The sequence below is a fragment of the Coenobita brevimanus genome, chromosome 18 (assembly GCF_032717465.1).
Source record: "Coenobita brevimanus isolate Jiangsu-jjx chromosome 18, ASM3271746v2, whole genome shotgun sequence".
NCBI classification, from domain to species: Eukaryota; Metazoa; Arthropoda; class Malacostraca; order Decapoda; family Coenobitidae; genus Coenobita; species Coenobita brevimanus.
This window is the reverse complement of record NC_136971.1, coordinates 8,374,453-8,390,372: the sequence shown is the minus strand read 5'-3', so window position 1 is coordinate 8,390,372 and position 15,920 is coordinate 8,374,453. Positions and strand designations below refer to the sequence as shown.

Here is a 15,920-nt window from a genome sequence, read left to right as displayed (position 1 = left end):
AGAGGGTGTATGTAGGTGAGGTGGAGGGAGGGAGAGGGAGGGGTAGACCGAGGATGAGGTGGAGGGATGGAGTTGAGAGGTATATGAGGGAGGGGGGGGTGAGCTGGGGGGAGGGGAGTCAAATGGTGGGTGACAGAGTGACTTGGAGGCGTTTTGTCTGCGGCCACCCTTTGCGGGATTAGGGCGTCGGGCTATAGATAGATAGATAGATATCCTATAAACTACAGAGGTATTCATAAGGTGCCTTACATATAGGAGTGAGAAGTAGTATCAGCAGCATAGGAATATAGTATAACATAAGTCGTGGCCATTGAGTGAAATATTTATTGTTGTAAAGGTATGCAGAGTACATTTACAACAACAAAAAGTGGTGGGTCTTGCCATACACCTTCAGCAAACATAGTCACTGGTTACAAATTTTACTTTTTACTCACCATTTCTCGTTATCGTACTACTCTACTCTAGATAAACAAAAAATAGTATCGGTGCACAATATGCGTAACACATTATGACCCCACTGAAATATTTCAGTCAGTCCATCACAACGAAGGATACTGAAATAGTGGCCGACCCACCGCACGCTGGTAGGTGCGATTATGTCGCCAGCCAGCGAAAGTACGGTAAGCATCGGACACCCTGTGTCCGGATTTAATATATCCGGGCACAGGGTATATATATATATATATATATATATATATATATATATATATATATATATATATATATATATATATATATATATAAACTGTATTTACTGTCTGTAAATTTCAGTAAGTGAAGGAAATACGTGATGCAAACCTCGTATGTCTATGCCGATATTTTCATTAATTTCAAACTCCGTATCTTTTCTTATCGTCCGGAATCAAATCACCATAAGGGTACAAATGACATATCAATGAATCACAATTTTACTACTGCTACTACCACTACTCCTACTACTACTGTTCTCAGAGATCAATTTTCTTTGTTCACATTAGCCCCTCCAGTACTGTCTATTTTTTTCAATTATCCTTGATGTTGCTACTCAGTTTAAATCAGCTTTACTCTGGGCAGTTTATTCATCCAGACGATTTTATTCAGTTTAGGAATTTCTTGGCATAAACTGCTTAGGCGAGGTTAGAGTTAGGTTAGGTTAGATTGTTAGGTCGTTAGGTTAGGTTAGATTAGGTTAGGTTAAGGTGGGTTAGGTTAGATTAAGATAGGTTAGGTTAGATTAGGTTGTTAGGTTAGATTTTGTTTAATTTGTGATATTTCCCTTATAGAGAAAGGATCGTGAAAGGCTATCATCTGAGGAAAGTAAGGCTGGTATTCTCGTCGGTTAAGAAAGCCCCCTAATGTCTTTTTTAAGCGATTTATTTTACATATTATACCTCACTGTCTTATTCTGTGGTATTTAATCCATCTAACATTCCCATACCCTGCATAAATAACGTGCAAAAGGATATCAACCAGTCATATCCAAAAATCAGTCGCTAAAGAAGAGGTGCTAGGGAGCCTCCTTCCCCGACGAGAATATGGCCAAAGTTTATAATGCAAAAGACATCATCGGATCTAGGGATTAACCATCCTATTAATTTTAAGTCCTTTCACTACGATCACGTATTAGTTCAGTTCATTCTTACTACCTCTAGACGATTTCTTCCAGTTTAGTAAGGACCTCTAGAAATGGAGGGGTTAATAGAGGCCATGTCTAACCCCTCCGCACTGAACAAGCCTCTCCTAAGCTTACTAAAATCGTCTGAAGGTAGCAAGTATAAAGGAACTAACAGGTTCATCTACAGCATAACCCGCGACACACCATTGACCGTAGTCAGGGTGTGTTAAAATATATATATATATATATATATATATATATATATATATTTATATATATATATATATATATATATATATGTCCGTGTGCAAAGGATTGAGTGGGATAGGGTGGGTAGTTGGTGGGCGGTGGGGCAAAGGTTGGAAAGTAACCTACATCATGTGGTTGGTGTTGTGGGATTAGTGGTGTGAATGCAATGGAGGTTTATTTCAAACTATTCCCCAAGAATAAAAGTGTCAGGAGGTAAAGAAATGAGCATGGGAGACAAATAAATGGGTGGGATGAGCTTGAGCTGTGATGGGGAGGGGCCATGAGAGTATACCTTGTGAACATCGGTGCTGTAGGATTAATGGTTTGAGTGAAGTGAATGTTTATTGCAGATTTCTCCAAGAAGAACAAGATAAGCCAGCGTTGCTATCATGTACAGTCGTGAACAAAAAAAAAAAAATCTACGAAAACAGAATCAATGGCCAGTCACTTTTGAAAGACAGTGGTGCGATATTGGGAACCTAACAAACTTCTCAGAACATTATATTAAGTCTTATAATTATTCGGCAAAAAATGGAACGATATTTATGACCGCGACTGTACCTGACGTTTAGCCAGTCAGGTCAAATGTCACCAAAATAAAGATGTTCAGAGACTATATGAAAGATGAGCTACGTAGGTGAGATCATTATAGTAACACGAAGGTTTATACTTTCACAGGTGTTCTGATTGCCTCACATCCGTCTGATTGTAGCAGCGTGGTTGATAACACAGTGATACGGGAGAGAGAGAAGTAAAGAACCTAATACGGGCTGGTTTCAAAGTACGTTCCTACGCGACATTTATTATTATTATTATTATTATTATTATTATTATTATTGTTGTTGTTGTTGTTGTTATTCTTATTATATCCATTCTGTCAGTAGATGGGAAAAAGATCAGGATGATGATGATTATTCCTACCAGTAGGCTTGTAGTAGTATGTATGCCTATAAATATTAACGTGGAATATTTGTGCAGAAATATTCTGTAATTCTCTCCCCTGTATGGAGCGCAAATGAAGTGTGTGTGTGTGTTTCGATAATTGCGCTAGACATTCAATAATCCCTACTTCCCACACCCACACCATTTTTTATCCACACTTCCTTCTTCATTCTTGCACTTATTTACCTGTTTCCTCTCCTTGATTTTATAGATTAATCCGTAATTCCGACCCTGTTTCTGCTGGTTTTTATCCGTATTTCCGACCCTTATTTCACTGTCCATTCATCCGTATTTCTAGTCCCTGTTTCTATACCCAGTTGCCCATATTTTTCAATCCAATTTGACTCTCGTTTCGTATTACTCTGCTCACTCATTTATAATCAGTTCCTCTCCTGTTTTTCCCTATTTCTTTTCCTACTTCATTCATCCGTATTTGCTACCCCAGATCTCTGTTCTTTTTTCCGTATTCATCTGGTCATCCCCAGTTGTGATGCCAGTGTCCTTTTTATGTGTATTTCTAAGTCCATATTCTAATTATTTATTTTTGGCTCCACTTTTATTCCTTACTAAACTCCCCCCCCCCTCTCTCTCTCTCTCTCTCTCTCTCTCTCTCTCTTTCACCGTACTCCGGATATTGCACGGGCACTTGAGCAAGGTTAGGGTTGGACCGTGTACGTGGTATTGTACGCTCTCTCTCTCTCTCTCTCTCTCTCTCTCTCTCTCTCTCTCTCTCTATCTATATATATATATATATATATATATATATATATATATATATATATATATATCTGTCTCATCGTCAGGAGGTAGCAAGAATATCATGTAAAATACGTCATCATCCTGAAGTGGTGAAGGGTGATGATGTTGATTCAGAGCAGAGCGATTTAAATGTATCATGAACCAGATGAAGACGTGACAGAATGCAGGGATGAGGGTGGGGTGGGTGGGGTGTGGATGGTTGTGGGAGTGGAGGCGAGGATGGATGTGACTGGGGTGGTGCGGGTGGGGAAGGGTGGATGTACAGGCGGGGGTGAGGGTGGGGTTAGTGGGGTGTGGATGGGCGTAGGGGTAGAGGTGAATGGGATGGGCATTTAAGTGGAAGTGGATGAGAATGGATGTCAGGAAATAAGAGTGGGTTAAGTGTTAAGATATGATTAGGTGTGAGGCAGTGTGGGTGGGGTTGATGTGAGGGTAGGTGGGGTGAGTTTGAGAGTGGGTGGGGTGAGAGTGGGGGTGGGTGAGGTAGGAGAGAGGAAATGTGAGTGAGGGATGCACCAGTGCAAGAAGTAAGGTCAGTGACTAGATGGGTGAGCAGGAGGGTAGTCGAGGACAGTTGGTGGGTGGGCGAGGAAGGGCGGGTTGTGGGTGAATGAAAGTGAGCGGGATGAGTGTGAGAGTGAGTGGGGTGAGTGTGAGGATGGGTGGGGTAAGTGAGTAGGGTGGGCGGAGTGGGTGTGGCGGTGGATAGGGCTAGCAAGGTGGATGAGTTGGGGGTGAGGGAATGTGGGTGGGGTAGAGGTAAGGAAATGTGGATGGGATGGGCTAAGTGTTATATTTGGGGAGAGAGGAAGGGAATGTATGCTGAAGGAGGGGGGGGGGAGATGATGGATGTGTGTGTGTGTGTGTGTGTGTGTGTGTGTGTGTGTGTGTGTGTGTGTGTGTGAGAGAGAGAGAGAGAGAGAGAGAGAGAGAGAGAGAGAGAAAGAGAGAGAGAATTAAGAAGTGAGATTTTAATTATTTTTATTTATTTATTTTTTTGGGGAGAGAGAGAGAGAGAGAGAGAGAGAGAGAGAGAGAGAGAAATGCATAATAAGCTAAGGAGTGGCCTGAAATGATCTGAATAAGACTTCTGGGAAAGAGGGCGTCCCCCCCCCTCTCTCTCTCTCTTGCGCGCGCGCGATAGACAACGATGATTCAAGCGATTTATGACATTAACATTGCCTGTTAAGCGCCTGAGGTATGGTTAAACTAAATTATTTGTAGATTCAGAGTCACATGGAAAAGTGCATTTAGAGGTAATGTTTTCTTAGTTAAATTGCTCCTTTTTTATTATCTTTGACATATTCTTGTGATTCATCATCGTCAAATTATTATTATGATTATTATTATTTTTATTATTATTATTATTATTTTTATTATTATTATTATTACTCCTGCAGCATGTACTACTACTGGTTGTACTACTTCTGGTACTGCTACTGCTGCTGCTGCTACTACTACTACTACTACTACTACTACTACTGCTACTACTTCTACTACTACTGCTACCACTAATAATAATAATAATAATAATAATAATAATAAAATAATATGATGTTTGATAAAAATAGTCTATACCCGCCAAAAAAGACGACAGCGGATTGAAGAGATGACATCCTTTGATACGGTTTGTAGGAGAGTAGGTTATTAAATTCTTCCCTCCACCAAATAGGACTATCTTAATCAACTTTGGTGACGGCTCTACAGTATACTCAGTTTTTTTTATCGAGGCGAAGATGCACTTGACAGACTGGTGATGAATGGCTGAATGCAACATTACTTCATAATCTCTTTATTATTAATTGACAACATATATCTGATGGGGAAATTTGGGTTAGTAAATGTTATTCGGACATGTTGCATTTAGCCAATCGTCACCAACCTATCAAGTGCATCTTCGCCTCAATAAGAAAAAAAAAAACAGTATTGTGGTGGAGGGATTTCAAGCTGCATCTGACTTCTCTAGTTCGAAAATATCTTCTACAGTAAGTTGAATAAAACCTCCTGGAGGCGGCTAGAATAAAAAAAAAATCAAAAAAAGGAAAAGAAAAACTCATTCGTCTGAAGGGATAAACCATTTCCCTTTGATGGCGTGTTTTTATCCTTTCTTTTTTAATTCAACTTTTTTGCAGACATTATTTTTTTCGAACTGACGGGCTTAGGTTGCATACATTGTAACCTCCATTATCTTTCTTCACTACCACACCGTCTCCCGTGAGCTGAATAATATTGTTTGGTGGCGACGAGAATAAAGCCCAGAATAAGTTACATGGATTTTAGGTGTTAAGATTACGACCTACTCGTGGAAAGCCCTAATGTACAAACGGAAATAGGGATCTTGACCTGGCGTGATGTAGAAAGTGTTTATACAGCAGTCGTAATGTTTGTCTAGTCCTTACACTTCCTCTGTTACACCTCCAGTCTGTGTGTGTGTGTGTGTGTGTGTGGGTGTGATCACGTAAAGTTAATGCAACATTTTCCAGAATCGGAATCCCCAACGTCAGTGAGCCGAAATCTCCAAGGATTTTCCCGGAGGTCGATAGATTATATTCCTCTTGCTTTGTGCATTTAATGTACTGAATATTGAAGAAAATTGCTTAGTTTTATTTTTTCATGTTTTTATGCACACACACACACACACACACACACACACACACACACACACACACACACACACACACACACACATTATTTATTTACTTATTTATTGTGTGTATTTGTATCTGTCTGTCTGTATGTATGTCGTATCTGTATGTATACTGTACATGTAGTTGTCTGTTAGCCTTTGTGTGTATCTGTGAGCATGTGTGTGTGTGTGTGTGTGTGTGTGTGTGTGTGTGTAGCCATTACGAGCCTGACAGAGTTTGAAGAACCGAACGTCTTAGAGTCAAAATCTTCTGAAGTCCTGGGACGAGCTAGTAATGTTCCTCTTATCTCCTCCTTCGTCATATCATGACGGAAAAAATGTAATCCTGTGTGTGTGTGTCTGTGTGTGTGTCTGTGTGCGTCTGTCTGTGTAGCATTGACAACAAAGCCCCTTAACCTTCTCGATACAATGACGTTTTATTTTAGTGTAGGCTTTCTACCTCCCGACGAGTTTATTCAGCATAGGGGAGATGAGGATTGATGGAGGCTGAATCTGGCCTGCACAGTTCGATATGCCTTTCCCAACCCCAATAAAATTATCTGACAGTGGCAAAAGTGAAAAAAAAAAAAGAAAAAAAAAAAAAGGCAGTCGTCATAGTGAAATCATAGATTCCTGGAAGAGCTAAAATTATTCGTCTTACCCAGTCTGTTACTCAGCTTGACGTCGGAAAAAAAAAAAAAAAATGCGTAATGTGTTCTTACCGTGGCTTTAGGCAGGTAATCATGACGTCACAAGCCTGTATAGTGAGCGAGCGTTTCAGATGACATCATCAGTGGTATGGCGGGAAGAGAGACTATATAATACGCACTCCTCTGCGGAACTTCATTCAGTTCCTGGCTGCTCCAACGTGCATTTCTCTAACTTGGGTCATACATTAGAGACATCACTCTTCTGTTTGCGGTGCTTTCCTGAGCCTAGCGAGAAAAATGGCCGGTGTTAAGGTACGTCCATGAAAGGAAGTCGATTCTGTTTTATTTTTCCTTCCTCCAAACTATTCATTTTAAATTTTGGCTCATGCAGTAGACATCAACTTTCTCATCAAATCTGCCCTTTCTCACTGTTTTTCGGCCTACTGAGGAAAACAGTCGTTAATAAGTTACAGCCCTCAAAAGAAATGTCACGCTTTATTGAAATGAGAAAGTCCTTCATTCAGAGATGTGTCTGTATTATGTTGGAACCCCAGATTATATAGCATTCTTTTGTGCAGTTGTTTTTTCTGAGTTATGAAATAAAAAAAGTATCATCATTACCATCACCTGGTGGCCCATATATCACAACGCTTCGTCTACGTTTCAGAATGTTAAGTGCTTTAACTGACCCGATAATGTTTCTGAGGGGTGGTGGTGTACGTTTATGAGCGCTCAATCCCCCCAGCCAAAGGAAGTCGATTATATATATATATATATATATATATATATATATATATATATATATATATATATATATATATATTTATTTATTTATTTATTTATTGGCAACCTCTAGACATTTTTTTTTCTTAAATTAAGGCGCCACTTTTTACGCGCCCCCCTCTTCCTCCGCTAGATCTCTCAAGTCCAGCAAAGGAAATTGCCAGAGCTAAGTGCGTTCATCAGTGTGTCTGTGTGTACCACGGAAAGTATTTTTTATTTTTTCTTGTCACCTCCTGACGATACATTTACTGATTATTTTTCCTCACTCAGAAATCGCTTTTTCTTTACGTGCTCCCCTCCTTACTTTCTCCATCAAAGGAGTGAAGATGGCCATTACTTAGGAGAGTACATTCTCGGGCAATATTATCACTTTTCGTTTTACCTGAACAATTACGGAACTCTTAACACGATGTTCTGAAAAGTTTGTTGGGCTCCAAAGATCGCTTTACAGGGCTTTAGAAGTTATTACTCATCGTCTTTATGCCCATCATATTGGAGCTGTAGGTTCAAGGTCGATTCACGTTCTCGTGTGTTGTGGAGACGGCTCAGTGTTATCAGTATCTCCCCTGCACGTTTTTTATTTCCTTCTCCCACAGCCACACGCACTTCCGCAGCTGCATGAATCTAGTGGAGCGCTATTTACATACCACCCTTTATATAACCTTTAGAAACCTTTGACGCATTTTACATCTTATTCTTGCTACCTCAAGTTTATTTTTCTCACTTGAGGATAGACTTTTCGAACTGGAGGGGTTACACACAACCTTCGTTAACCCCGTCACTGTTAAGGCTCCTTCGTCAGTTACATGAAATCGTCTGGAAGTAGCAAGGGAGAAAGGAAAATATCTCTTCGGAGTAAGACTGCTTGAATTTGTGCAGTTTATTTTTCACCCGATGATTTATTTATTTATTGTTTATTTATTCACTGTTGTCACCTTCAGAAGATTTATTTAGTTACATATTTATCTTTTCGCCCCAGATTAATTATTTATTGATTGATTTACCGTATTTCTTCTTTTCACCTCCTGACAGTTTATTTATTTAATTTTTTTTCTTCACCTCCAGACGATGTATTTATCTGTTTATTATTTATTCTTGTCACCGCCAAAGGATTTATTTGTTTATTTATGTATTTATTTTTTCAAACTTGGGGAAACCTGTCGCAGCCAAGGGATCAGGACAAATCTTCATTAAATTCCTGAGCTACGGAAGGTCTTACCAAAGCTTAGTAACATCGTCAGGAGATTGCAAAAATTAAGTTAAAAAAAAATCTCGTGCTGAAGGGATTGTAATAGGTGTGGGATCGTATTCTTGTGGACGTAGGTCGATTTCTTGACAGCACCTCGATTATTATTATTATTATTATTAGTTTGCATAGTCTACTTTGTAATTATCGTGTCTTTACATTGTGCTGTTCTTTTGTCGACACTGTAACCCCATCATTCTCATTATTATGATGATGATGTTTATTGAGGTGGCACAACAAACGCAGTGTGTCCAGACATCTCGAGATGAATTGATCTTGAATTTGGCTCTCTGTTATCTTGTTTTGCTTTTTCTTGGAGAGAGCAATTTGCAGGTCCCTGGCCATTGGTTCCTTCTTCCTTACATAAAAGAAAGGGCCTGCATTCTACTGTATTCCTTTCTTGCAGCTGGGCACCTTCACGGTCACTACAACTTAAACTCCTTCAACTCGGTGACGTAATTTTTTGTTTATTTTGTTACCTCAAGCGATTTTACTTGGCTTAACCCGTAACAGCCCATCATCCGAAAGAGAGAGAGAAAGGGGGTAGGGGAATTAGGACCGATAAGCTTCGCGACCATGAGCCGGTAGGCGAAGGGCAGTACGCTAAAATCTCACGCAGCAACCCTGGTCTGTGATGAGATTCTCCAGCACCTCATTCAACACAGCAGCGCGTCAGCTAGAAGGGGCTGAGATAGTCTTCATTAACTCTCTCTCTCTCTCTCTCTCTCTCTCTCTCTCTCTCTCTCTCTCTCTCTCTCTCTCAACGCCAGACAGACACAGGTCACGAATGATTTCAGACGGAAATGCCAGACGATGCACAGTCAGCGAGCTTTCTCTTTTTTCCCTCCTTTCGTCCACATTTCGTTGCAGAGAGAGAGAGAGAGCGAGAAGGGAGGAAAGGAAGAGGAGAGGGAAAGATGAATAAATAACTGTGACTGAGAGACAGAGGAGTATTTAGTAGACAGTTAGGGAAAGGGGGAGTGAGAGAATGATGAACAAATTACGGTAGTTGACGAACAGACAAGTTGAGAGAGAGAGAGAGAGAGAGAGAGAGAATGATTCAGACAATTACTACCATGTGTGTGTGTGTGTGTGTGTGTGTGTGTGTGTGTGTGAGGGAAGCAAAATCGGTGAAGCCCTTCAACCAAGGACATCTGTTACCGGTTTAGCCTTGCTGCCTCTAGACGGTTCCATTCCTCTACTGAAGGACTAAACCTCTTCTTTACGAGCACATCCTTTTCAAACATATTCTTAATCACCAAATGTTTTAATTCAGCTTGCGGGACTCTTTTCAAACTGAAGTAATGAGATATAGCCATCGTTAACCCCTTCACTACCACGGTGCTCTTGAAAACTAAAATCGTCTAGTAGCAACAGGAATAAACGTGAGCTTTCAGAGGGCACATACCCCCAATATGGCAGACATCATCCCCTTTGACTTTACGTTACTGGCCCAAACTTTAATTGCTTGTTCCTCAAATGGTCCTCAGTCATATCAGGTCTGGCGTGGGCCCAACCAATAGTTTCTCTTTATATTACTAACAGAGACAGACAGACAGGCGGACAGACAGACAGACAGGGCCAAAAACATAACCTCCTTGGTGGAAGTAATGATGCACTCGGTGTGAAGGGGTTGAGAGTGTAGTGGGTGTGAGCGTTTCTGGGTTTGAGGGAAGAAAGCAGTGCAAGTTTAGACTATTAATACTTATCCTGTATTGTCATTATCTGTCCATATCTATCTGTCAAGCTGTCTGTGTGTCTGTCTGTCTACCTCTGTCTATTTATCTGTCCATTTATGTAACTGTTGGTCTGTCTGTTTGTCTATCCATGCATCCATCCACCTATTTATATTTGTCTATCTATCCATTCGTCTGTCTACATCTGTCTATCTGTCTATCCATCTATCCATCCATCTATCTGTTTATCTGTCTTTGTCTGCTGTCCTGCAGAAATAAATCACAGTTACGACAGAATTTGGTAGTAGGCTGTGGACCTTCGAAAACATTTCATAGTTACGACAAAATTTTAATAAGTTTGTAAATCCAGTCTGTAACCGACCTGTTTAGGAACCATATTATTGTTGGTTTAGGAGGCTTCGTAGCACTTCTTCCATAGCGATTTATTTTGCACAGTATATTGTTCTCTTGCATGCCACTTTCTTAACACTGACACGGTTTACATCAGAGGCAAAAGGTTGTTAAGGTGTACTAGGCAAGATAAATCGCTGAAAGTGAGTTATCACAAACTCTTTTAGGCTGGTGTATTGGACAGGGAAAACCCCAACAAACATTTCCCTAGACAACGAAACAACTGACGCTTTGTAAGTCCAGGTCTCTATTTCAGTTCTAAATGAGACCAGACTGGGGTAAGGAGGTCCTCAAAAAACAATACGGATCTTTCTATCATCGTATTGAAGGGTGAATTACAAGTACACTGAGATGGTTTGGTCATGTGGAGCGAATGAAAAATGAGAGATTGACCAGGAGAGTGTATGTGAATGGTTTTAAGAGAGTGAGGGTAAAGGGAGAGCAAGGAAGTATGAGACTGACTAGCAGAGTATGTGAGTGGGGTTGAGGGAGAGGGAGTAAAAGGAGGCCAAGGGCGTATGAGAGATTGACTAGGAGAGTGTAGGTGAGTGGAGTTGAAGGAGAGGGGGGAAGGAAAGGGAGGCCAAGAGAGTATGAGAGATTAGGAGAGATGGGGGCTAGAGGCCAAGGAAGAGTGAAGGGAAGGGAGGGAAAAGTATATGAATGAACGGTGTGAACTGGGAGGGAGGGAAAAGTATATGAATGAACGGTGTGAACTGGGAGGGAGGGTAGCTTTGTGGAGAACAGGACAACGTGGAGGCACCCCCTCCTGGTTTATGGTGTCTGATTATGGATAGATATATACATCAACTGACAGGGTTAAGTGTGTTATGTGTCAAAAACAGCCAAGGAGGAATATCAGACAGCCTGCATAAGATAAGCGTGAGTCATTCGGTGATACTGGGAAAACGTCACTAGCGTAGCCAGGGACAATGATGCCAGACCAGACACAGAACTATGGTAAAATGAACACTATTATGGTGCTGCATGAAAATTATCGTCCACACCAGTACATATGCGTATTTGTACTTACAAGTTAGAGAGAATGTATCAGTTTAAACAAGTAGTGTACATTTAAGCATTCACAAGATACAAACACCACATGATGTGATGTAGACTAGATATCTTGGTCAAAATGCCTTGTTAATCTTCCTCAAAATATATGTGCCCTGATTAGTTAATTTGCTTCCTCGTTTGACCTTGTATTGAGATACCCAATGTTTACGTTTGAATTATAATAATAGTACTGGTTCTGGACGTGACTCTCACTCTCTCTCTCTCTCTCTCTCTCTCTCTCTCTCTCTCTCTCTCGTATTGCATTTTTTAATATAAAGTTCTCGTAAATGTCTGATATCTATATTATAGCAACACATGGTGGGCTTCGGAAATTTTTCATGTCGGCTCTCAGTGTTAAATACTGCACATCACACCTTAATAGGCAAGACGAAAGAAGTTGTAAAATGGAAAAATAATTTCTTAAGAATGAGGCGCTACGAAATCTCTGACGCCACCCAGACTACGCGGCTGAGTCACGTCAACATGGCATCGCATCGTCACCAAGCAATCAATATCGCTGCGTTTACACCACGTAGTTACCACCTGCCGTGGATCACTATGGCGACGTGCTGCAGTGGTGTCGCGGTGGAATATCCCGCTTGGTGTGGTGGTGGTGGTGGTGGCGTGGGTCGTAAAATAGGTGGGGGATGGTAATTTAGGTGGGGATTTTTTGCTGATGTTTGCTTGCGTGTCTGTCTGTCCCCCCCCCCCCTCTCTCTCTCTCTCTCTTTCCCATGTAATGTTCACTCTACCTTCATGTTTAAATGTGAGCGTAGCAGAATCTGGCAGCGTGTGTGGTAGTATCTGGCAGCATGTGTGGTAGTATCTGGCAGCATGTGTGGTAGTATCTGGCAGTGTGTGTGGTAGTATCTGGCAGTCTGTATTTAGTATCTGGCAGTGTGTGTGCAACAGTATCTGGAAGTATGAGTAGCAGTAACTGGCCCTGTGTGTAGCAGTATCTGGAAGTGTGGAGCAGCATAAAGCAGTGTGGAGCAATATCCGACCGCATAAATGTTGCAATGTTTGGCGTTCTTGGAAGTACAGGAGCTGCAAAACGTTCTTAACCAGTCAAGCTCATTTCCTGCAACTCTCTCTCTCTCTCTCTCTCTCTCTCTCTCTCTCTCTCTCTCTCTCTCTCTCTCTCTCTCTCTCTCTCATACACACACACACACACACACACTCGCCATTCATCGTGATCTAACGTTCCCTTCCCGCTCTCTCTCAACAGGTCTTCTGTGTCCTCATGGTGGTGACCCTAGCCACTTACTCCTGTGGTCGCTCTCTTTCCCCTGCTAAGCACACCCACACTCAGAATATTCCCCCTGCACAACATCCCTCCTTTGGCGCTCCTGCAGTCGCTGTAGGAGGGCCCCAAGGAAGGCAGGAAGCACAGACAACGCTCGTAAAAGGTCACAGCGCACACCCACACAAATATCATCATGGAAAACTTAGGGAAATTCGCAAGGAGAGTCAGAATTCGGTCGTTCACGCACAGCAACATAGTCATGAAGCACTCTCACACGGCCACAAGCACAGTCAAGCAGCACTCTCACATGTTCATAAGCAGAGTCAAGAAGTGCTCTCACATGTTCATAAGCGGAGTCACGAAGCATTCTCCCCTGGTCAGACGCAGAGTCAAAATGCACTCTTCCACGTCCACAAGCAGAGTCAGGAAGCACTCTCCCACGTCCACAGGCAGAGTCAGGAAGCTGTCTCCCACGTTCACAAAGCATTCTCCTATGGTCAAAAGCAGAGCCACAAAGCACTCCCCCACGTTCACAGGCAGAGTCAGGAGGCACTCACACACGTGCACAGGCGAGCCGTGCATGACTCTACGTGCCGAGGGCTCTTCAATAGGGTGGTGTTGTCGAAGCTGAACCACGTGTGCGATGACTGCCGCAACTTGTTCAGGGACTACAACGCCGGGGAGGAGTGCAGGTGAGGCATACTATTAATTCAACAGATTGATTGATTAAGTGAAGGATTAACTGGACTAGCTGATTAGTGTGACTGAAGATGTAGTGTAGGTGAGATATGGCTTTAATCGTGAGAGTATTAAATCTTATGTTGCTCTGACAGCTGAATACAATAATCTGGCCATAGCTGCAAAAGAATACTAGAGCTGTTCCCATCATCAGAAGATTACTGTAGCTGTGCAGCTCTAACCATCCCTTCTGTTGCCCTCAGAATGGACTGTCACGGGACGTCAATGTTCAGTGTGTGCGTGAAGGCGTTGCAACTGCCCGTGGAGGAGTATGAAAACATGGTGAAGCTGGTGAGAGGCAGATGAGGCACGATATGGAGGTGAGCAGGAACACGGGCTTTTATTAGGGTAAGATAAGGTAGGCAGACATGGAAACTTAGTAAGGTTGTTACGCCAGGATAGGTCAGGCACGGCAGCAAACAGTGCCCCACCCCACACTGCCACACCCCACATCTAACTCACTCCCCACTCAGCTTCCATTTGTTTCTGTGTTAATGATTTTGTAAGTCCTCGTAGGGAAAGCTACGTATAATCGCATCAGCCTGACGACGTTTCGTTAACTTCATTCTTGCTGCCTACTTATCATTTTACTCAACTTGGGAGAGAGGCTTGAGGGGTTAGAAATGGTCTTCATCTACCCCTTATTTCTAGGATATTCAAAGCTAAATAAAATCATCAAGTAATAGCCAGATATAATGAAAATGTAAGTCGTCAAGCTGAAGGACTTCTTACGGGAAAAAGAGACTTAGTAATGAGTATATTTTGAAACAGGAAAGGGCTGCTAAAGTTAAGTAAGGAGAATTAGATGACAAAGAGTTGGTAATAATGTTTATTTCCAAATAGGAAGACTTAAAACACACACACACTTTCCTATATTAACCCTTCTGGGAACTGAGAGAGAGAGAGAGAGAGAAGCGCACTGGATTAGTAAGCCTGCTCGGGCATTTTTCAATAAGGTTGGCCCACATTTTCAAGCGGTGAAAGACTGTAAGTGAGTGAGTGAAAGAATGGATGAGAGGAATACGAGAGTGAAAAAATGAGTGGGGTGTGAGTGTAAGTTAATGAGTGTGTGGGGAGTGAGTGAGTTAGTGTGTGTGAACAATGAGTGAGTGAATGAGTGAGAATGTATGAGCGAGTGGGGAGTGTGTGAGTGAAAGAGCGAATAGGGGGTAAGTAAGTGAGTGAACAGCTAGGTAAGTGAATAAATGAGTGGGAGTGAGTGACGGAGAAAGTGAGTGCATAACTGTGTGACTTCATGAGTTGGGACCAAGTTAAGGAGTGAATGGATAAGAGTGACTGACTGAGTGGGGAGTGAGTTATTGAATGCGGAGTGTGTAATTGAGTGGGGAGAGTGAGTGAGTGAGTGAGAGGGTGGATGGATGGGTGAGGGGAGTTGAGTGGTTGAGTGATGGAGTGGGAAGTAAGTGTTTGAGTGAGTAGTGAGCGAATATGTATGTGGCTAGGGACCGAACGAGCTAGTGTGTGAGTAGGGGGAGTGAGTATGTGCGTGGAGAGCGTGTGACTGACTGACTGACTGACTGAGTTAGTGAGTGGAGGAAGGAGGAAAGAGTTGAGTGAGTGGAAGTAGAACCAGTGAAGATAAAGTGAGTGAAGGTAGAATGAGTTTAGGTAGAGTGGGGGTGAGGGAATAGGAAGTGGATATGTAGGTATGTGAGAACGGAATGATGTGGAGAGTCTGAATGGACCGAGTGAGTTAGGAGAAAGAGAAGGAGTGAAGGAAGTGACAGGGGAGAGAAGGAATGGGAGTGGAGTGGGGGGGAGAGGGGAGATGTTTGGAAAGCTTCGTCAGGAGGAAGGGAGAGAATGGGGTAGGAGAGTGAGAGGGAATAAAAGTGAGCGGGTAGGGAAGGTGTGGGATGCAATTGGAACACACACACACACACACACACACATTGACATAGACAGCATAAATGACAGACAGCA

The 15,920-nt window shown here is 42.1% G+C and overlaps 1 protein-coding gene across 1 annotated transcript; it reads left to right on the top strand.

The window, feature by feature from the left end:
- Positions 1–7,026: 7,026 nt before the first annotated feature.
- Positions 7,027–14,282, top strand: LOC145391353 (uncharacterized). Its single transcript, XM_080265951.1, has 3 exons — positions 7,027–7,132; positions 13,221–13,930; positions 14,180–14,282. The coding sequence occupies exons 1-3, from the start codon at positions 7,118–7,120 to the stop codon at positions 14,280–14,282; spliced, it is 828 nt and encodes a 275-aa protein (XP_080122077.1). The 5' UTR covers positions 7,027–7,117.
- Positions 14,283–15,920: the final 1,638 nt, after the last annotated feature.

Excerpts from the sequence above, each read along its gene's own strand:
- LOC145391353 (XM_080265951.1), top strand. Across the intron at positions 13,931-14,179 it reads AACGCCGGGGAGGAGTGCAG|AATGGACTGTCACGGGACGT; the intron begins GTGAGGCATACT and ends TGTTGCCCTCAG.